Genomic DNA, 23,271 nt, shown 5'->3' with positions numbered 1-23,271 from the left:
CGACTGCATCATGCCATGTATTTCACCAAAGATATAACTGTGGCACTGGCATAGAAAGGGTAAATCTCTGGATTTCAGAAGCGCAGGGAACATACCCTGCTTGTCAAATTCTAGAAGAGGAAAGACAGATTAAATCACAGTCATTTTGTAAACACCTGAAATTCCACTCCTTGGCAAGGCTGGACTTGGAAAACCTGAGCTGTCAAGCTCATCTTGGCTGGAAATGCAGGCCCCAGCACAGGGTTGGCAGACAGACGGGCGGGGTTTGAAGTTCAGTGCTAACATTTCACCCCATCTACCACGGTCACGCTCTAATAGCATCAAGTCTGTGCTCTGTGCAAGTTCCCGCTTTGCAAGTTCTTGCTCTGTGCAAGTTTTCTGTGCACTCGATCCACACAGCACCTCTGAAGTTGGTATTATTATCACCATTTTACAGACAAGAACACTGAGACCCCAGAAGTCACATGGCTTACCCACAGCCCCATAGCTGAACAGGCACGGAGCCAGGATTGAACCCCAGGTCTATCTGGCTTAAAACCTTGTATTTCTGGCCGATGAGAGGGCACCACCTCTTCAGACTCTTCCATTGCCTCCCATTCACTCTATTTTTGTCATAAAGATACTTTATTTTGAGACATTTCGAGCATATAAAATCACATACATAACAATGAGAGAAATGTCTTTGTTTCTGCTGTCTAACTAAAGGATTAAACATGGCTATTAGGTTGAACTACGTGAAATCACCAACATTCGTCCCCAAATCAGTTGAAGCCACCATGTCTCCGTCGCCACATGTCACCACATCTTCGTAGGTGTTTCACATTTTAAAATGTCGCAAAGTTCACATAGATATGAGTCCAGTTACATGAAGTGTCGAGAATTCATAGAAACAGAAAGCAGATGAGTGACTGCCAGGGAATGGGGATTCATAACTTAATGGGTGTGGGGTCTCCTTTTGGGGTGATGAAAATGCTCTGGGACTAGAGAGAGGTGAGGGTTATACAGCCTTGTAAAATTACACACTTTCATTGATGGCTAAAATGGGAAAAGATAAAAAATAAATAAAATGGTTAAAATAGAGCCAGGCATGGTGGTGGGGGTGGGGTGGTGCGCAGGTCTGTAATCCTAGCTACGGGGATAAGCTGAAGCAAGAGACCTGCTTGAGGCCAGGACTTCAAGACCAGCTTGGGTAACATAGCGAGACTCCATCTTTTATTTTTTGATACGGAGTCTCACTCCATCACCCAGGCTCACCACAACCTCCACCTCCCAGGTTCAAGAGATTCTCCTGCCTCAGCCTCTGGAGTAGCTGGGATTACAGGCAGCCACCACCACATCTGGCTAATTTTTATACTTTTAGTAGAGACAGGGTTCACCATGTTGGCCAGGCTGGTCTTGAACTCTTGACCTCAGGCGATCCACCTTCCTCGGCTTCCCAAAGTGTGAGGATTACAGGTGTGAGCCACAGTGCCCGGCCACAAGACCCCATCTCTAACGGGGGAAAAAAAGGTTAAAATTGTAAAGTTTACGTTATGTGTATTCTCCCATCTTGAAAAAAAAACACGAAAATCCTTAACTCTTAGCACCACCACGGATGTTACTGGAATCCCTTATTCAACAGTTATTGAATGAGCACCTGCTCTGTGTCAGGCCCAAAGGTGCTGCTGGGATCACAAAGGTCACCAGACTTCAACGCCTTTCTGCAGTGCTCATAGTCTACCAGGAGTGGGTAAGAATTTTAAAAAGAAAAATAACGAGTATATATGGACATCACTACATAGATGGTTGGCACATTGTAAGACATGCTGCAAATGGCACTGTTTACAATAGCAAAGACCTGGAACCAACCCAAATGCCCAGCGATGATAGACTGGACAGGGAAAATGTGGCACATATACACCACGGAATACTATGCAGCCATAAAAAACGATGAGTTCATGTCCTTTGTAGGGACATGGATGAATCTGGAAACCATCATTCTCAGCAAACTGACACAAGAACAGAAAATCAAACACCGCATGTTCTCACTCATAAGCGGGTATTGAACAGTGAGAACATGTGGACACAGGGAGGGGAGCATCACACACTGGGATCTGTTGTGGGGGACAGGGGAGGGACAACGGGGAGTAGGGAAGTTGAGGAGGGATAACATGAGGAGAAATGCCAGATACAGGTGATGGGGATGGAGGCCGCAAACCACATTGCCATATATGTACCTATGCAACAATCCTGCATGTTCTTCACATGTACCCCACAACCTAAAGTGCAATAAAATATATATTTTTTAAAAAAGACATGCTGCAAATAAAATAAACTGGGTGCTGGGAAAGGCTCATGGTGGGGGTGACATTTCACATCTGGAACCCACTAAGTGAGGTGTGGTGTGAAATGGGCTACAGAGAGAAAACTACAAATGAGTAGAACCCGCAGCCCCAAAGCAGTAACCCCAAAATTACAAACATAAACAACCCCCTAAGGTATTCACAGAAGATGGACACATGGCGAATTCTCCAAGGAAAGACAGACATGAACGTTTATGCACACTATCAATTACTCTTTAGGGATGAAGGCAAGGTCAATGGATCAGCACCCTTGACTCTGAGGATATCACAGAAAGAAATCGCTGTGTGGCCTGATCGTCGTCCTTGAGTACTCCTTTTATCACATCTTCTCCACAAGGACCGTCCATGGCTCCCTACTTCCTTCTGGGGACTAACAGTGACCACTGCAACCCTTTAGAAGGTAATTTGTGAATCTTTCACAATGTTTAAATGTTCTGTGCTCCCACCAGCTTTGTTCTGCTGGCAATTCATTACAGACATGGAAACAAGTAGGCAGTTGCTTATGATACCAATAATGGCTGATTTGGGGCTGGGCACGGTAGCTCACGCCTATAATCCCAGCACTTTGGGAGGCCGAGCACGCAGGCAGATCATTTGAGGTCAGGAGTTTCAACCCAGGTTGGCCAACATAGTAAAACCCCATCTCTACTAAAAATACAAAAATTAGACGGGCATGGTGGCGGGCGCCTGTAATCTCAGCTACTCAGGAGGCTGAGGCAGAAGAATTTCTAGAACCCAGGAGGCAGAAGTTGCAGTGAGCCGAGATTGTACCACTGCACTCCAGCCTGGGCGACATGGCGAACTCTGTCAATAATAATAATAATAATAATAATAATAAAGAACAGCTGATATGGACCGTTAGTTTGCCATGTGTCAGGGTCCAGAGTTCAGTGCCTTATGGATTATCTTATTTGATATTCGCTTCCACTATCCCTATTTTACAAATGAGGACACTGAGCACAGAGGGGCTGGAAGCTCGCCCAAGGTCACACAGTAAGTGGCTTAGCCAGGCTTTGGCAAAGCCATCTGACTTCAGAGTCTCCAGTCCCAGCCACCCTGCTATAGTCCCTTCTGGTGCTAGCATGCTGTTTGCAGCTTTGACTATGATAAAAGGACACTAGAAGTGATCATTAGGACGGGGATGATTACATGAATATAGCACATCCACTTTTTAAATGTTTTCATAGCCATGCAGGGTGGCGCATGCCTGCAATCTCAGCACTTTGGGAGGCCGAGATGGGAGACTCGCTTGATCAAGCCCAGGAGTTCAAGACTAGCCTGGGCAAAATAGTGAGACCCTCATCTCTACCAAAAATGAAAAAAATTAACCGGGCATGGTGGTGCGGGCCTGTGGTCCCAGCTACTTGGGAGGCTGAGGTGGGAGGATTACTTGAGCCTGGGAGGTCAAAGCTGAAGTGAGCCACAATCACACTACAGCACTCCAGCCTGGGCAACAAAGCTAGACCCTGTCTCCAAAAATAATAATAATAATAATAATAAATAAAAATGTTTAAAAATTTTTTAAGTTGTCCTGTATCAAAATAGCCAAAAGGCAGAAACAAGCAGTGTCCACCAGTAGATGAATGGATAAACAAAATGTCATCAATACGTACAATAGAATATTATCCAGGCTCAAAAAGAAAGGAAATTGTGACCCATGCTACAACATGGATGAGCCTTGAAGATATTATGTGGAGTGACGTAAGCTGGTCACAAAAGGATTCTACCTAGATGAGGATTCTACTATATGAGGATTCTACCTATACAAGGGGACCTAGAACAGTTACATTCACAGATATAGAAAGTAGGATAGTGGTGGCCAGGTGTGGTGGCTCATGCCTGTAATCTCAGCACTTTGAGAGGCTGAAGCAGGCGAATCACGAGGTCACGAGTTCGAGACCAGAATGGCCAACATGGTGAAACCCCGTCTCTACTAAAAATACAAAAAATTAGCTGGGCATAGTGGCAGGCACCTGTAATGCCAGTACTTGGGAGGCTGAGGCAGGATAATCGCTTGAACTTGGGAAGCGGAGGTTGCAAAGAGCCCAGATCGCACCACTGCACTCCAGCCCGAGCAGCAGAGTGAGGATCTATCTCAAAAAAATACAAAAACAAAAACATAAAAACAGAGAGCAAGATAGTGGTTACCAGGGGCTGGGGAGAAGGGAGGCTAGGGAGTTAGTGTTTAATGAATACAGTTGGGGAGGATGAAAACATTCTGGAGGTGGATGATAGTGATAGTTGCACAACATTGTGAATGTACTTAATGCCTTTAACTGTACACTTAATTTTTTTTTTGAGACAGAGTTTTGCTCTTGTTGCCCAGGCTGGAGTGCAATGGCATGATCTTGGCTCACCACAACCTCCGCCTCCCAGGTTCAAGTGATTCTCCTGCCTTAGCCTCCTGAGTAGCTGGGATTATAGGCATGTGCCACCACGCCCAGCTAATTTTGGATAAAATTGTTGATGGTCTTGTTGGGAAGCCCAGAAGGGCAGATCACTTGAGGTCAGGAGTTCGAGACCAGCCTGGCCAACATGGTGAAACCCTGTCTCTACTAAAAATACAAAAATTAGCCAGGTGTGTTGGCTCACACCTGTAATCCAACTACTTGGGAGGCTGAGGCAGGAGAGTTGCTTGAACCCAGGAGGGGGAGGTTGCAGTGAGCTGAGATCACCCCGCTGCACTCCAGCCTGGGTAACAGAGGTAGACTCCATCTCAAAAAAACAAATTGTCAATGGTAAATTTTATGTTACCTATATTTTACCACAATAAACACACACACACACACAAACACACGCACATACATACACAAATGTTGATCTGTAAGGGTCAACAGGGCAAGATTGTTGAGGCTCATTATTAAATGTGCTATAAAATGGTCTGGGCACAGCGAGTGGCTCATGCCTGTAATCCTGGAATTTTGGGAGGCAGAAGTGGGAGAATTGCTTGAAGCCAGGAGTTCAAGACCAGCTTGGAGAACAAAGTGAGACTCTGTTTCTCCAAAAAGAAAAAGCGGTACAATATGGTCCTGTGAGCTAGATCTTTGCTACTCAAAAACTTAAGTGTGGTCCCGGCCGGATGCGGAGGCTCAAGCCTGTAGTCCCAGCACTTTGGGAAGTCAAGACAAACAGATCACCTGATATCAGGAGTTTGAGGCCAGCCTGGCCAACATGGTAAAACTTCATCCCTACTAAAAATACAAAACTTAGCTGTGCATGGTGACTTGTGCCTATAATCCCAGCTATTCAGAAGGCTGAGGCAGAATTGCTTGAACCTGGGAGGCAGAGGTGTAGTGAGCTGAGGTGGCACCATTGCACTCCAGCCTGGGCAACATAGTGCAACTCCATCTCAAAAAAAAAAAAAAGAAAGAAAGAAAGAAAAACTTAAATGTGGTTCTGAACCAGAGACCTCAGCAACCCTTTAGGAGCTTGTTAGAAAGGCAGAGTCTTGGCCAGGCATCATGGCTCATACCTGTAATTCCAGCACTTTGGGAGGCTGAGGCTGGAAGATTGCTTGAGCCCAGGAGTTATAGACCAGCCTAGGTAACAAAGCGAGACCTCCATCTCTACGAAATACACAGAAATTAGCCAGGCATAGTGGCGGGTGCCTGAAGTTCCAGCTACTCAGTAGGCTAAAGTGGTAGAATTGCTTGAGCCCAGGAGTTTGAGTTTGCAGTGAGCTGTGATTTCACCACTGTGCTCCAGCCTGGGTGACAGAACAAGACCCTGTCTCAAAAAAAAAAAAAAAAAATTAACAAGAAATGCACAGTCTCAGACCCTGTATGAAACCTACTGAATCAGCTTCTGCATTTTAACAAGTCTCTAGACAATTTGTGCACATGCTCAAGTCTGAGAAATACTGTTCTAGAAGAATTATGCTTAGACAATCATAGGCATTCCAGAAAGACATGTGAGAAGCCTAACTGGTTTCTTCTGGGAAGGAGAACTGGATGGGAATAGGAAGTTTTGAGGGAAGACACATTTTCTTTGCTTATTCATTTTGGACTCTTCTGTAATGTTTGAGACTTTTAACCTGGGCATCTACTGCTCTTACTATAAATATAAACAACAACAGCGACTGTTGACCCGGCTCTAGCGGATGGAGCAGCACGTGGCTAAGCATGGCTACACTCTGCTTTCGTCTGTGAAGTGGGGGTGACATCCAGCTTGCAGACAATCGTGAGCATTCACTGAGCTTGATGAACAGGAAAATCGTGAGCAATGAGGAAATAAGAGCTTCCTGCAACCGGTCTTCTCCTAGTCACCTCTACCTCGAGTTTGGAGTCCATTGACCCTTGTAAAATGTGACTTTGAGAAAATAACTTAGCTCCCTGCAGTTTTATTTATTTATTTTTTGAGACAGGGTCTTGCTCTGTCATCCAGGCTGGAGTGCAGTAGTACAGTAAAGCTCACTGCACCCTCAAACTCCTGGGCTCAAGCGATCCTCCTATCTCAGCTTCCACAGTAGCTGGGACTGCAGGCGTGCACCATGGTATCCAGCCAATTAAATTTTTTTTTTTGGTAGAGATAGGGTCTCACTATATTGTCCAGGCTGGTCTTAAACTCCTGGCCTCTTATGGTCCTCCTGCCTCAACCTCCCAAAGTGCTGGGGTTACAGGCGCTAGCCACCACGCCCAACCTCCCTGCAGTTTTATTATTATCATTATTATTTGAGATGGAGTCTCACTCTGTCACCCAGGCTGGAGTGCAGTGGTATGATCTTGGCTCACTGCAACCTTTGCCTCCCGAGTTCAAGCGATTCTCCTGCCTCAGCCTCCTGAGTAGCTGGGATTACAGGCGTGTGCCACCACACCTCGCTAATTTTTGTATTTTTAGTAGAGACAGAGTTTCACCATATTGGTCAGGCTGGTCTCAAACTCCTGACCTCGTGATCTGCCCACCTCGGACTCCCAAAGTGCTGGGATTACATGCGAGAGCCACCGCACCCAGTCTCTCCCCGCAGTTTTAAATCTGGACCTGCTCACATTTCTTTTCTCTGGCAAACCACAAGAAGTGAGGGCACTTTTGTTTATTAAAGTTTGTTTTAAAACAGAAATAAAGAGGGACCTTTGACATGAAATTATGCGGTACTCCAAAAGCCAGTCTACATTTTGTATCAGTTGGGTTCCTAAAAGAATTTATCAACTACATGAGCCAAGATTTCCTGAGGGGAAAAAAATGTAATATGAAAGAAAAAGAAAATAGCAGTGGCATATGTTAAATATGTGAAGGCTTTTCAAAACAGGCTGGCTCACAATTTCTTGCCATTTGTTGTATATGTATATATATAGCGTATAATTTACCAAAATAGCAGAGAACATTTGTTTTACATAATTTTGCTATTTAAGGAAGAGAAGAACTTGAGGAAATAGCTGTGAACCTGAAGATCTTGTTTGTACCACCATAGAATTTTCCTCGGTACCTTAAATTAGGGCCTGTGATTTGATTCAGGTATTGTTATTTATTTATTTTTTTGAGACAGGGTCTTACTCTGTTGCCCAAGCTTGGAGTGCAGTGGCATCATCTGGGCTCACTGCAGCCTCAACTTTCCAGGCTCAAGGAATCCTCCCACCTCAGCCCCCCAAGTAGCTGGGTCTACAGCTATGCACCACTATGCTCAGCTAACTTTTTTTAAATTTTAGTAGAGACCAGGTCTTGCTATGTTGCCCAGGCTGGTCTCAAACTCCTGAGCTCAAGTGATCCTCAAAGTGTTGGGATTACAGTCGTGAGCTACCATGCCCACTTCTGATTCAAGTATTTTATTTTATTTATTTGTTTAAGATGGAGTCTTGCTCTGTCGCTCAAGCTGGAGTGCAGTGGCACGATTTTGGCTCACTGCAAGCTCCGTCTCCCAGGTTCAAGCGATTCTCCTGCCTCAGCCTCCCTGAGTAGCTGGGATTACAGGCATCCGCCACATGCCTGGCTAATTTTTATATTTTTAGTAGAGATGAGGTTTCACCACGTTGGCCAGGCTGGTCTGGAACTCCTGACTTCAAGTGATACTCCTGCCTCAGCCTCCTAAAGTGCTGGGATTACAGGCGTGAGCCACAGGAAATTTTCTCTCTTTTCATCTGGGCTTCTGGAGCTTTATCCCTTGAGTTCAGCCTATCAGAGTTCAAGCTATCAGGCTGAAAAGAAAGCTTAAGCTGTGATTATCCCTGTGTGGCATTCAGAGTCCTGCACGGAGAGGTGGTCCACCGTAGTAGAGAAGAGAGCCCAACTCTGCAAACAGACTGACTTGGGTTAGAATCCCCTCCCCATACCACTCAGTAGCTGTGTGACCCTAGGTAGGCTGCTTCGCCTTTCTAAGCCTTGGTTTCCTCACCTATAAAATGGAGATGGTGATTCCTACCTCACAGAGTTTCCATGGAGATCAAAGGAGTCTATCTATCGATAGTATCTGGAAGAGCCTAGCAAGACCATTCAGTATTTCCATAAGCATGTACTGAGGGCTGACTATGTGCTGAGTGCTGGGGTCTAGTGAAGGATGAAATTGACATGGTCCCTGCCCTTGAGAAATGGATGCTCTGGCTGGGGAGGTGGTTAATATACAAATAAACAAATACATCATTATACATTTGCAAAGGAACTATATCTTGAGGAGGACGCAAACAGGGTGCCAAGTGGGGACAGCAATGGCACCCAAGGAACCCTTATGCCCTAGAAGGTGGGTGCCGTTGCTGTCCCCACTTTACAGATGATAAAACTGAGGCCTAAAGAAAAAAAGTGAGTAATCAGAGAAGACCTCCCTGAGAGAGATCAAGGGGACAAAGGTGTTCCCACACAAATGGGGGAAGAGTAGAGAGAACAGCTAGTGCAAAGGCCTGGAGGTGGGACCAGGCACCCACCTTAGAGGTCAGAGAGGCAGCCGGGATCACACCGAACCCTCAAAGTCACAGTGAGGATTTTCTGTGTTGTCCTAAGACCAGTGGGACTTGGAAGGGTTTCAAGAAGCAGCGAGAGGGTGGGAGACGATCAGAGTTAAGTTTTGAGACGGTCACTCAGCATATTCTCCCACAGGAGGAGGAATCAGTGGCAGAAAACGGGTTGTTGTTTTGTTTTATTTGAGACAGAATCTGTCTCTGTCATCCAGGCTGGAGTGCAATGGTACAATCTTGGCTCACTGCAATCTTCCCCTCCCGGATTCAAGCGATTCTCCTGCCTCAGCCTCCCAAGTAGCTGAGACTACAGGCACACGCTGCCACCACACCTGGCTAATTTTTGGGTTTTTTTAGTAGAGATGGGGATTCACCATGTTGGGCAGGCTGGTCTCGAACTCCTGACCTCAGGTGATCCGCCTGCCTTGGCCTCCCAAAGTGCTGGGATTACAGGCATGAGCCACCATGACCACCCCAGAAAGTGTTTTTAAAATGTAAGTTTTAATACTATTAAGGCATTGCAAGGCCGAGAGATCATGAGATGCAAGCCATTGACAAGATATACTCTATCATACTTACAGATCCCAAGAAGTGCCATACCACACTGTGAGGGGCGCACACGGCAGCCCCAGCGTTTGAGGAAATTCCCTCAGCCCCAGGAGGCAGAGGAATGCGGGGAGAACAGGAGCAAGAGCCCTTGTTGTGGTTTCCCAGGAAAGAAATGGGCAAGGCAGAGGCTACAGGTTTAGGATCGGTTCGTTTGAATAGTTTCGTCCATCTCTGGAGCATAGGGGCTGTCCTTGATTGTCTCATGCCTGTTTCTGGGGTGATGAGGGCAGGTAGATGTGGCCCAGAGTCTGGGAGCTGGATAAAGGAGGCAGCTGAAGGGAAATGAGGCTCTGGCCTGGTTGGTTTGTATAGGAAAGGCACGCTAGCAGAGGAGCTGTTTGCCATCTCTAGGAATCAGTTAACTCTGAGAGGGGCAAGCTCCTCCACAGGTCAGCAAGGCTCCAAGATGTCAAAGTATCAGAATATAGACAATCAAAGGCCTGGTTAACACAAAAAGATGGCTGAGGAGGAGTCAGGGAGGCCAGGAAGGAAGCTGTGTGGCCAGTGGGGGAAGAGGTGATGGTGGTTTGGATTAGGGGGGTTGCAGAGGTTGAGGGCTGAGGCTTTTGCTACATATTCATCCCTTTCTCCCCAACTCTTCCAAATAGTACAGGAAGACATCTTCACAGGGAGGTTCATCTACCAGTGGAAGGCAGGGTTGCAACAAGGGGACCTCTTGTTTGGGGAACTCTATCAAAAACACTGATAACCAGCGTCCCTCAGCTTTGTCCCAGATACCCTGGTGATGTAGCCTTGGGCGTCTTTGGAATCTGAAATTTATCAACAAATGGAGTTAGATGCTGTGCACTTGGAGCAGCAGAGATTGCCAAGGTCACTAACATATGGACTTGCTTTGTCTCCTTCAAGACAAGACCTGGGGCACTCCCTCTGCAGGATTTGAGAAGAGTCTTCCCAGGAGATGAACCTCTGTCTTCAAATATATGAGGTTCTGACCTGTGAAAGAAGGTACTTCTCAACTTGAATCCTAAGAACAGAGCTTGAACCTCTGGGTATAGGAAAGAAGGAAGCAGATCTCAACTCAATATGAAGAGGAGGCTTATCAGGCAGAGAAGTCCAGAGATGAAAACGGCTGCTTTAGAAGGCTCTGGGCTCCCTCTCATGAGAGGCATTGCGGCAGAGGCAGCTGTGCGTGTGATTGGCTCAGGAGTAATGATATTTAATATTTATGCATCACTTCAGCATGCCAGGTCCAAGCCTGAGTGTTATAAACTATCTTATGTAATGCATTCAACAATTATAAGAGGCAAGTATTATTAATAACTCTAGTTTCAGCCAGGCACAGTGGCTCACACCTGTAATCCCAACACTTTGGGAGGCTGAGGTGGGAGGATCACTTGAGCCCAGGAGTTCGAGACCAACCTGGGCAACATGGCAAGACCATGTCTCTACAAAAAATAAAAAAATTAGCTGAGTGTGGTAGTGTGCACCTGTGGTCTCAGCTACTGGGGAGGATGAGGTGGAAGGATCATTTGAGCCCAGGAGGTTGAGACTGCAGTGAGCTATGACTGCACTACTGCACTCCAGCCAGGGTGACAGAGCAAGACCTTGTCTCAAAAAAAAAAAATCCAGTTTAGACAAATAAACTGAGGCTAGGAGAGGTTACACCAGTGGTCCCAGGCCTACTGTGTACTAGGACCCTGGCTCAAGTAGCTCGAAAACCCATAATCTTGACCCGTTAGCCAGAGCTTCTGTACCTGAAGCTAAGAACACCCCTGAGGAACTGATTAAAATGCTGATTTCTGGCCATACTCTAGACCTAATAATGCTTTTGCACCTCTACAGAGTGGGGCCTAAGAACCTGAATTTTAATAAAATATTGACGGCAGCCATAGAAGTTTGAAAGTCACCAGCTGATGCCTGCCTGCTCTGAACAGGGGAGTTGGGGTGTCAGGGGTTGGATGTGAGGACCTTTAAGTTTCCTTCCCTTTCTCAATATGTTAGACATCTATAATTAATGGAAATTTTAGTTCTCTGTAGATTTTATTTATTTGCATTTTTCTGCCACCTTGATTGACCTGAATAGCAATGAACTTGTTCCTAGGTTAGCAGACCACTAGCTTATATCCTGGACAAAAGGTAATGATAAAAAATAAATTGGCCGGGCGTGGTGGCTCATGCCTGTAATCCCAGCACTTTGGGAGGCCGAGGTGGGTGGATCACAAGGTCAGGAGTTCCAGACCAGCCTGGCCAATATGGTGAAACCCCATCACTACTAAAAATACAAAACATTAGCCAGGCGTGGTGGCACATGCTTGTAGTCCCAGCTACTCAGGAGGCTGAGGCAGAAGAATCCCTTGAACCCAGGAGGCAGAGGTTGCAGTGAGGCAAGTTCACAGCACTGCACTCCAGCCTGGGCAACAGAGCGAGACCCCGTCTCAAAAAACAAAAATCATAGTTAGCATTCATGAAGCCCTTATCAGGGGCTGGTAGCTCCACTAAGCACATTATGAGATGGTAAGAATATTATTATTATCATCTCAAGGAACCCTTGTGCCCTAGGAGGTGAGTGCCATTGCTGTCCTCACTTTACAGATGATAAAACTGAGGCCTAAAGAAAAACAAGAAACTTGCCCAAGATCACCTACCAAGTTAGCCAGAACGTCAGGATCCAAAACCAGGTCTGCCTGAGTCGAGCACACACACACTTACTCATTCTCTGACTTGCCTCAGCAGAGAGGAGTGGGTTACTCTTCTGATTGGAGGACTTTCGAAAAGACCTGTGCTGCCACTTTCAAGGTCCTTTGTCTATCTAACTTTTTGTTTTGAGATGGAATCTCACTCTGTCGCCCAGGCTGGAGTGCAGTGGCATGACCTCCGCTCACTGCAGCGTCCGCCTCCCGGCTTAAAGAAATTCTCACCCTTCAGCCTCCTGAGTAGCTGGGATTACAGGTGTATGCCACCAGTCTTGACTAATTTTTGTATGTTTAGTAGAGACGGCGTTTTGCCATGTTGGCCAGGCTGGTCTCGAACTCCAGACCTCAGATGATCTCCCTGCCTTGGCCTCCCAGAGTGTTGGGCTTACAGGCATGAGCCACCGTGCCCAGCCCTAGAGCAGTGGTTTTCAAGTGGGACAGTTTAGTCTCCTGGGGCATCAGGAATGTCTAGACAGCTTTGATGGTCACAACTGGTGGGAGTGAGAGTGACCTCTGGTGGGTAGAGGAGGCCAGAAATGCTGCTAAACATCCTACAATGCACAGGACAGCCCCCCCACTGCAAAGTATTTTGTCTGGTCTAAAACGTGAATAGTATTGAGGCTGAGAAACCCTGGGTTAAAGGGTGAATGAGATGCAATTAATAATTACACCAGGCCAGGCAGGGTAGCTCACACCTTTAAGTCCAGCACTTTAGGAAGCTGAGGCAGGAGGATTGCTTGAGCTCAGGAGTTTGGAGGCTGTAGTGAGCCATGATGTAGTGAGCCATGATCATGCCACTGTACTCCAACCTGGGTGACAGAGTGGGGGCCTGTCTCAAAAAATAAAAATAATAATTAAATAGATAAGTTAATAAATATACCAGAATAACTGCCATGATGCAGGCTGGTGCCAGGTACATTCATCTAGAGAGCTGAGAATGAGGCTCGTAGAGCTGAAAATGCCCTCAAAGGTGACTGGGCACCCCCTTGTGTCTCAAGGAAGCTAAATAAATTGCCCACTATCATGCAACATTCACCTGCAAATCTGCATAATTCTTTTAGACAGCCCAGAGAAGAGTTTAGCTGGGGCTGTAAAGCCACTGTCTAGGCCAGTGAGCCCTGGAATAATCCTCCCTAAGACCCAAGGCCACCCAAACAATGGCCTCTTTCAAGCAGACTTTCTTTTCTTGGCCTCCAGACAGTGGTGGTTTTTGTTTTGTTTTGGTTTTCAGACTGGGTCTCACTTTGTCACCCAGGTTGGAGTGCACTGGTGCAATCATAGCTCACGGCAACCTTGACCTCCCAGGCTTAAGCGATCCTTCTGCCTCAGCCTCCCAAGTAGCTGTGACCACAGGCACCATGCCCAGATAACTTTTTTTTTTTAGAGCGGGGGGATCTTGTTATGTTGCCCAGGCTGATCTCAGACTCCTCAAATCAAGTGATTCTCCCACTTTGGCCTCCGAAAGTGCTGGGATCATACACGTGAGCCACTGCACACAGCCCAGATTGTTCCCCTTAAGTCACTGAAACACACATTCCTCAGAGGTGAAGCTGGCTGGCATAAATGTAAACATTTTTGAAATGAAGGTGTGCAAGCAGTTTTAAGTGTGATGTTTTTTGTTTTGTTTTGTTTTTTTGAGGCAGGGTCTTGCTCTGTTGTCCAGGCTGGAGTGCAGTGGCTCAATCTCGGCTCACTGCAACCTCTGCCTCCCAGGTTCAAGAGATTCTCCTGCCTCAACCTTCCAACTAGCTGTGACTACAGACCACCTGCACCACCATGCCTGGCTAATTTTTATATTTTTAGTAGGGATGGGTTTCACCATGTTGCCCAGGCTGGTCTCAAACTCCTGATCTCAAGCGATCCTTCCGCCTTGGACCCCCACCAAAGTGCTGGCATTATAGACGAGAGCCACTGCACCCAGCCCAGACTGTTCCCCTTAAGTCCTTGAAACACACATTCCTCAGAGGTGAAGCTGGCTGGCATAAAATGTAAACAGTTTTGAAATGAAGGGGTTTGAGCAGCTTTGAGTGTGAAGTTTTAAAGGTTTTGGGGGTTCCCTTGGAGGATGCCCAGGCTATTACAATGAGTCCCTACTTTTTGCCTGAAGTTGGTGACAATGATGCCCTGTCTCTCCTCCTGGTCCAGGGATCCTCTCTTCCCTTTGGCCCCACTACGTCTCAGGGGGATGGGAGCCAGCAGGAAGTCTCATGTGTGCCTTTGCCACCTCCTCTGGTCCTGTGTCTCTGTGCAGCAATCTTCTCAGTCAGAGGAACCAGAACCTGCTTCTAACTTCTGCCCTAGAACTCGAACAGTTTTTTGCCTGGCTTAACATAGGCTCAAAGAGTTTACCTGGGACAAGTTCAACAGCAATACGCATATAGTCATTGCAGCATTATTCACAATCACCAACCTATGGAATCCACCTAAGCGTGCATCAGGGGATGAATGGAAAAAGAAAATGTGGCATATACACAATGGAATACTACTTAGCCCTAAGAGAGAAGGAAATCCTTGGGACAATTCAGGTTCTATGCATGTCTTTTAATCAGACTTAGCTTTTTTTTGAGACACAGTCTTGCTCTGTCACCCAGGCTGGAGTGCAGTTGCGTAATCTCTGATTACTGCAACCTCCACCTCCCAGGTTCAAGTGATTCTCATGCCTCAGCCTCCTGAGTCGCTGAGATCACAGGTGCATGCCACCACACCTGGCTAATTTTTGCATTTTTAGTAGAAATGGGTTTTAGCCATGTTGGCCAGGCTGGTCTCAAACTTCTGGCCTCAAGTGATCCGCCCACCTCAGCCTCCCAAAGTGCTGGGATTACAAGTGTGAGCCATTGCACCTGGCCCAATCTTAACAATTTAAAAATATACAGTTCTCTGGCATTAAGCATGTTCATGTTGTTGTACAATCATCACCACCGTCCATCTGCAGAACTCTTTTCATATCGCAAAATTTAAATTTAAATTCAGTACCCATTAAACACCAATTTCCCATTCCCCCTCCCCCCGCCACCAAGTTCCTGGAACTACCATTTTACTTCCTGTCTCTATGGATTTGACTGCTCTAGGTACCTCATGTAAGTGGGACCGTGCCGGATTTGTCTTTTTGTGACTGCCTTATTTGCACAATGTCTGCAGGGTTCATCTGCATTGTATGACTGTCCAAATTTCCTTTCTTTTTTTTTATTTTGAGATGGAGTCTCACTCTGTTGCCCAGGCTGGAGTGCAGTGGCACGATCTTGGCTCACTGCAACCTCCACCTCCCAGGTTCAAGTGATTCTCCTGCCTCAGCCTCCCGAGTAGTTGGGATTACAGGTGTGTGCCACCATTCCTGGCTAATTTTTGTATTTTTAGTAGAGACAGGGTTTCGCCATGTTGGTCAGGATGGTCTTGAACTCCTGAACTCAAGTGATTCGCCCACCTCGGCCTCCCAAAGTGCTGGGATTACAGGCATGAGCCACCATGCCCAGCCCAAATTTCCTTCCTTTTTAAGGCTGACTAATATTCCAATTATGAATAGACCACATTTTGTTTCTGGAAAATTGCTAAGAGAGGAGATTTTAGTAATATTGCACAATAGAGTATTATTCATCCATTCATCGGTCCACAGGCACAGGTTGTTCTCATGTTTGGCTATTGCAAATAATGCTGCTCTGAACACAGAAGTACAAAGATCTCTTCAACACCCTCCTCCCTATGGTTTCTCATCTGTAACCAGAAGTGAAATTACTGGATCACATGGCAATTTTATTTTTATTTTTATATTTGAGGAACTGCCATACTGTTTTCCATAATGGCTACACTATTTTATAGTTCACCAACGGTGTGTGAAAGTTCCGACTTCTCCACATCCTCGTCAACACTTGTTATTTTCTGATTTGTTTAGTCTTTCTTTATTCTTTCTTTTTTGAGACAGGGTCTCTCGTTCTATCACCCAGGCTGGAGTGCAGTGGCACATTCATAGCTCACTGCAGCCTCAAAACCCTGGGCTCAAGCAGTCTTCCCTCCTCAACCTCCCAGGCAGCTGGGACTATAGGCACGCACCACCTTGCCTGGCTAATTTTTTAAAAATTTTGGTAGAGACGGGCTCTTGCTTTGTGGCCCAGGCTGGTCTCACAACTCTTGGCTTCTAGCAATCCTCCCAAAGTGGTGTCCCAAAGTGCTGAGATTATGGGCGTGAGCCACCAAGCCCGGCTCAGGTGTTTTTTATTTTGATAGTAGCCATCCTAACAGGTACAAGAGAAGGCTGCAAATTTAAAGAGAGTTATCAGGGGGGCCGGGCGCGGTGGCTCACGCCTGTAATCCCAGCACTTTGGGAGGCCGAGGCGGGTGGATCACTTGAGTTCAGGAATTCAAGACCATCCTGGCCAACATGACGAAACCCCATCTCTACTAAAAATACAAAAAATTAGCTGGGCATGGTGGCACGTGCCTGTAATCCCAGCTACTCAGGAGGCTGAGGCAGGAGAATTGCCTGAACCCAGGAGGTGGAGGTTGCGGTGAGCTGAGATCACGCCATTGCACTCCAGCCTGGGTAACAAGAGCGAAACTCCGTCTCAAAAAAAAAAAAGAGTATCAGTGGAAGTTTTGGTGAGAAGGTGGCATTTGCGACTTGATGAGGTTGAAGGAGGGACCTTGGAGAAGAGCTTTCTAGGGAGTGGATCCTGGTTGGCGTGGTTGAGGAACAGCAGGGAGGCAGCAGCATGTGGGTAGGATAATGAAAGAGATGAGGTGAGATGGGAACCATGGGAGAGTTTTGAGCTGAGGGAGGACATGATCTGACTTTTAAAGAATCCATTTGCCCACTGGGTTGAGAACAGGCTATAGGGAGGCAAGGGCAGGAGTGGGAAAACCAGCACAGAGATCATTGCAATCAATCCCAGTGAGAGAGGTTGGGGACTTGAACCAGGTGATCGCAGTAGAGGGGGTGGGAGCCTGGGTGTAAGTTGAAGGCAGGACCAAAGGATTTCCTGATGGACTGAAAGTGAAATGAGGCCAGGTGTGGTGGTTCAGGTCTGTGATCCCAGCACTTGGGGGCCAAGGCGGGAGGGTCACTTGGTGCCAGGTGACCAGCCTGGCCAACATGGCAAAACCCTGTCTCTACAAAAATGCTAAAATTAGCTGGGCATGGTGGTGTGTGCCTGTAATCCCAGCTATAAGGGTGGCTATGATAATCGCTTGAACCTGGGAGGCGGAGGTTGCAGTGAGCTGAGATCACGCCATTGCTCTCCAGACTGGACAACAGAGCAAGACTCTGTCTCAAAAACAAGAAACAAAAACAAACAAACAAACAAAACAAAACAGAAAGTGGGAGAAAGAGAGGAGTCTAAATTGTCTCCAGAGTTTCTGGCTGAATGGGATAAATGGAGTTGTCATCAGCTGAGATGGGGGAGGCTGAAAGAGGAGCGGGTGGAGGACAGACAAAGAGTTCAAATTCAGACAGGTGTTCTCACACCACACCAGGCATCTTCTTAGTGTTTTGCACAAGAGACTGTGTCTTCCAGGCACTCCTACTACCTAATAAGTTGGAAGATCAGGGAAACAAATCCACAGTGGAGGAAACACCAGCACCACGAATCGAGCCCTTACTCAAAGCCAGGCCCTGTGCTGAGAGGGTCCCAGTGACGATCTCCCTGATCCTTACAACAGCTCTGCAGGTATTATCACTGTTCCGACTTTGCAGATAGGCACTCAGCCTTGGGGAGAAGAAGTCTTTGGCCTGAGGCCACCCAGATAGGGCCACAGCTAGAGTTTGAACCCAGGTCTGCCTGAGTCAGTTTCCACGTTTTTACCTCTGCTATTAAGAGTGGCAGAAGTCAGGGACAGATTTATTAAAATAGTGTACCCAAACTCAATCTTGAAAGACAGGGTTTGTAAGAAAGGAGAGAGTAGATTCAGCAAATGCAGGATGACATCCCAACTCCTTGTCATATAATACAAGACCCTGTGTGACCTGGTCCCTGTTGTCCTCAGCAGTTTCCCCTCAAGCCACTTGTTCATTAATGATCTGTTGGCTGATTTTGAGACACGCCAAGCTTTTTTCAAAATTCAGGGCTTTTACCCATATAGTTTCTTCTTCCCGGAGTGCTCCTCATCCTCTTTTTCCTGAATGACTCCTACACATCTCCAGAGGCTCAGGTCAAATGTCACTTCCTCAGGGAAGCCTTCTGTGATACCCCCTCCCATCTAAAACTAGCCTCCTTACTCGTGCCCTGCATTAGTTCACTCTGTCACTCAGGCTGGAGTGCAGTGTCGCGATCATGGCTCACTGCAGCCTTGACTTCCCAGGCTCAAGCAATCCTCCTAACTCAGCCTCCCTAAAAGCTGGAGCCACAGGCATGAGCCACCAGACCTGGCTAATTAAAAAAAAATGTTTTTATTCGAAACAGTTCTCAATATATTGCCCAGGCTTGTATTAGTTCTTGATAGCACTTAAGACAATTCTCATAATTATTTGCAATGATATGTTCAGTGTTCTCTCTCCTACCAAACCAGTGCTGTCCAATAGAACTTTCTGCAATTATGGAAATGTCCTAGATCAGGGGTCCCCAATCCCTGGGCAGAGAACCAGTAATGGTTTATGGCCTGTTGGGAGCCGGGCTGCACAGAAGGAGGTGAGCGGTGGGTGAGCATTACCACCTGAGCTCCGCCTCCTGTCAGATCAGCAGCAGCATTAGATTCTCATAGGACATGAATCCTTTTGTGAGCTGAACATGCAAGGGGTCTAGGCTGAAGACTCTTTATGAGAATATGATGCCTGAAGATCTGAGGTGGAACAGTTTTATCCCAACTCCTTCCCCTACCTAACCACCCCATCCATGGAAAAATGGTCTTCCAAGAAACTGCTCCCTGGTGCCAAAAAAGTTGGGACCACTGGTCTAGATGTATGCTGTCCAATATAGTAGCCGCTAGCCACATGTAGCTATTGAGCATTTGAAATGTGGTTAATATGACTGAGGGACAGATTTTTAAAATTTATTTTAATTGTTTTATAAAATATATATATATTTTATATATATATGTATATATTTTGAGATAGAATCTGTGTTGCCCAGGCTGGAATGCAGTGGCACAATCTCTGCTCTCTGCTCACTGCAAACTCTGCCTCCCAGGTTCAAGTGATTCTCCTGTCTCAGCTTCCCAAGTAGCTGGGACTACAGGCATGTGCCACCATGCCTGACTAATTTTTTTGTATTTTTAGTAGAGACAGGGTTTTACCATGTTGATCAGGCTGATCTCGAACTCCTGATCTCAAATGATCTGCCCACCTCGGCCTCCCAAAGTGCTGAGATTACAGTTGTGAGCCACTGCATTCCAGCCACATATTTTATATTGTATATTATACTATATAAATTATTTCATGTGCAAACTGTATACTTTAAATTCATTTAAGCTTAAATTTAAATAGCCACATGTAGCTAGTTGCATGTACTATTGGACATTGCAGCTCTAGATTGTGAGTTGCTTAAGGGCAAGAACCATTCTACCTTACTCAGCTGTAGAATCCTTTGTACCTAGGATAGTATCCAAGTAAATCAGTGAATGAATTAATGAATGAATGAAGCAATCGGTCAATCAAGGTCTGCAAACTTGCTTTCAAGAAATTATCCTAGAAAGAATAGACCTAGAAAAGTCTGATTTGCACAAGGTCACACAAAAAGGGAGAACTGGATGCAAACTCTCAGCCTCCCATATCTCCTCTATGTGGTGCTGTCCCAGAGTGGACAGCATGTGAATGGCAGTGGTTTTTTGTGGTCTCAAATGCACCACCCCAGAGCTGCGTGAAGGTGAGGTGCTTTCAAGTGAGAGGAAGGACTATTTTCTTAGACACCCTCACTCCCTTTCCCCATTCCCCAACCATGTAAACTACTTAGTGGCTTATAATCTGCTAACACTTGGCCTCCCACAGGACTGAGCCTGTTCCAAAGTCCACTCTTGCCAACCCTCTGCAAGGCACTCTGAATTTTTTTTTAGCCATATTGCTCTCGGGAAATCTGCTGCCTGCAATCTGTGCATAATATACGAAGGGTGTGGTTTAAAAAACATCTAAATCGTGATTTGTAACCCACTCAGATTCATGTGGCCATTCCTTTTAGTTTACTCTTTTTTTAGAAATTGAGGTCAACACATTTCAGGGCTAATTTTGACTTCATTCAAATGTCATTTGGGGTTTGCAGATTAAGATTTTGAGGAGTCTGGTATAGTGAACCTACGTATTTTGTTTCTATAATTTTTCAGATGTAATAACAATGGCTAATATGCATTGAGTGCTTTGTGCCTGCCTTAGCATACATTATTTCATTTGAGCTTCACAATAACCTTATGAATTAAATACTGTTATGATCTTCATTGTGTAGATAAGGAAACAGTCTCAGAAAGGTTAAGTCACTTGCTTAAAGTCACACAGCCAGGAAGTGGCAGAGAAAGGATTTGAATCCAAGTATGTCTGATTCTAGAGATAATGTACTTAACCAGTATACAATTTGACCTCTGTAATAGATAATATATGCACTTATGCCTATTAAACACAGAAAGAACAATCAAGAAACTTAACTCTGGGGAACAGGACTGGGGCTTGAAAAGAAAGGAGACTTACCTTTTATTCTTGTGCTTTTCTTTGAACCTTATTTACTTTTATTTATTGGTATATTGTATTATATTCCTATAAAAACCTAAACGTTTAAATTTAAATAAGCAAAAACTTCCTATTTTTCCTTTTTTAAGGAAGGAATTGTCATGATAATGTCAGGTCTATATATTAATAGATTAAATATACATGACCCTTTTGCAAAGTTCATATACACATGAATCTTTGAAAAGTTCACATGCTCTGACATTATTGAAAAATGTATCCCAGGAAAACCACAGTTCCAATATGCCATCTTATTCTGAGTACCAAAGTTCACATTTCCAATACTAAATTATTTTTTATTTGGGGATAATACTTTTATTTTTGAACATGATATTTATTCTCAAAAAAGTATGTTTTCCTTGGGAAATTTGTAATCAGACCATTACATTTTATGTACTCTTATATCTACCTCTGGATATTATAACTAAACATCCTTCAGCATTTGTGAAATAATGCTGTATTACATAATCAGATATGCCATTTGTATTTCAATTAGTAAAAGATTTAAAGCAAATTTTGTTAATTAAAATTTTAAGTGAAAATTAATTTTACACTGATTGAAAAGTAAACATTACAATCCCCTTCAGTACTCAGAGCCTCAGATAACTGTATCAGTCACACTAAAAGTCACTTGGGAGAATTCCTCAGTAGCTTATAGAAAAAAAATCCACCATTTTTAAAGTCAAGGAAATACACACATACTAACAATAATTTATCCTTTCGAACAAGCCCAAAGGGAATCTACTCTTACCACCCAAATGGCTAGTGATTCTAAAAATTAAAACAAACTCCTCCCCCCCAGCAATGTTCTTTTTAATGCCCCCTTTCATACTCTTCAAATTTACTTAACAAATCACTATCTGATTGTGGTAGGAAAAGTCTGTAAGCCCCTCTACAAGGCCCCTGTCCTTTCCGTTGCTTGGTATTCCCCCAAGATTCTCAGAGAAAATTTGGTTTCCCTTAAAAATCCCCATCCTCAAAGGAGTATATTCCTGATGTTCCGATGGTGAGTCTCACTCTAGCTAGCTGCTACAAAAACCTTTCATTCAGAAGAAGGCAAGAGGTTTCAGCGACCGTGCACAGCCTTCTCATTCACACACTTCATAAACAACAGGACTTTGCCCAACCCAAAGGTCCAACAGGACTTTGCCTTCCTCTAGGAAGGCATCCCAGTTTTTTCAGCAACCAGTTTGCAACATTAGTATCATTCCCTTCCAAAAGACCTTGCAGAAAAATTATGGATTTCACAGCATAGGATTAGGGCTGGAAAGGACCGATGTCATTGCATGGACTCACCAATTCTGTCCACATTTCAAAACAGCAGCTAATGCTTTCTTAAAGCACACATCTCAAAATCCCTTTAGGACTGAGAGCAATTAAAAGGGAAATCATAAACCCTGTCATTCCCCATAAGGTCCTGACAGATCTGAAAAATGGAACTGAGTCAGAGATACAGAAGCTGGGCTGCTGGGGAAGGAAAATGGCTTGTCTCCTCCAGGCCCTAATTCCTTCCTCTGAAACAGTTCCCTTTAAATTCAAGAAGCTATGTAGAGATGCACCCCCCTACCCCCCTTGCAGGTTTTCATTTTTTTAAAAGAAAGCCTGTCTGCCTCTTGCTCGCCCCCATGATACTCACGGCAGCTGCCTTAGCTGGAATAAGTCCTCCTCCATGTCCGCGCTGCGCCAGGACGAGCCCTTCTCATGGCCCTTACATGGTAGTAGTGGATGACGAGCCCTCCGGTTTTCAGCACCGGGATGCTGGACAGCACCCGCGCGGCTTCCTCCCGCGGGCAGCAGCTGTTGGGGAGGGAGCCGCTGGGGACCAGCCCACGAGACAAAGCCGCCGCCGCCAGGAGACCGCGGCGAGAGTGGGCGGAGAGGAGGAGGCGGAGGGCAGAGCGAGCTGCGCGGGGAGAGGGGGCAGGGAGAGCCTTTCTGCTCGGAGGAGTTCACAGGCTCTCTGGCTGGTGGTGCATTACTGGGATGCCTATAAGGCATACGTCTGTGAAATGGTTGTCCGCGTACCAAAGAACACCCTTTCGTTGATGACGCCTGTCTAAATGTTATTTGCAGGGATTCATTAATGTTATCAGTAATCACTCTTGAAACCCGGGCTGCTATAATAAATACAGCCATGCGTTTAAGTACTGTTTCTT

At 45.6% G+C, this 23,271-nt stretch overlaps 1 protein-coding gene across 2 annotated transcripts in view; it reads right to left on the bottom strand.

Moving 5' to 3' along the window:
- SVOP (SV2 related protein) overlaps positions 1-22,934 on the bottom strand; it is a 99,857-nt gene extending 76,923 nt beyond the window's left edge. The window contains exon 1 of one of the 2 annotated variants that reach the window (XM_012469129.3): positions 22,752-22,934. In XM_012469129.3, coding sequence (XP_012324552.1) covers positions 22,752-22,786 — 35 coding nt within the window. In that variant the 5' untranslated portion in view covers positions 22,787-22,934. Of the gene's footprint in view, positions 1-22,411; positions 22,500-22,751 lie in introns of those variants that run through there. The other variant, XM_064379879.1, reaches the window with a different exon arrangement.
- Between the last annotated feature and the right edge of the window lie 337 nt (positions 22,935-23,271).

This window comes from Aotus nancymaae, unplaced genomic scaffold (genome assembly GCF_030222135.1).
Source record: "Aotus nancymaae isolate 86718 unplaced genomic scaffold, 86718_ANA_hifiasm-v0.15.2.pri h1tg000021l, whole genome shotgun sequence".
In the NCBI taxonomy this organism is placed as follows: Eukaryota; Metazoa; Chordata; class Mammalia; order Primates; family Aotidae; genus Aotus; species Aotus nancymaae.
This window is presented reverse-complemented; position numbering and strand designations above follow the sequence as displayed.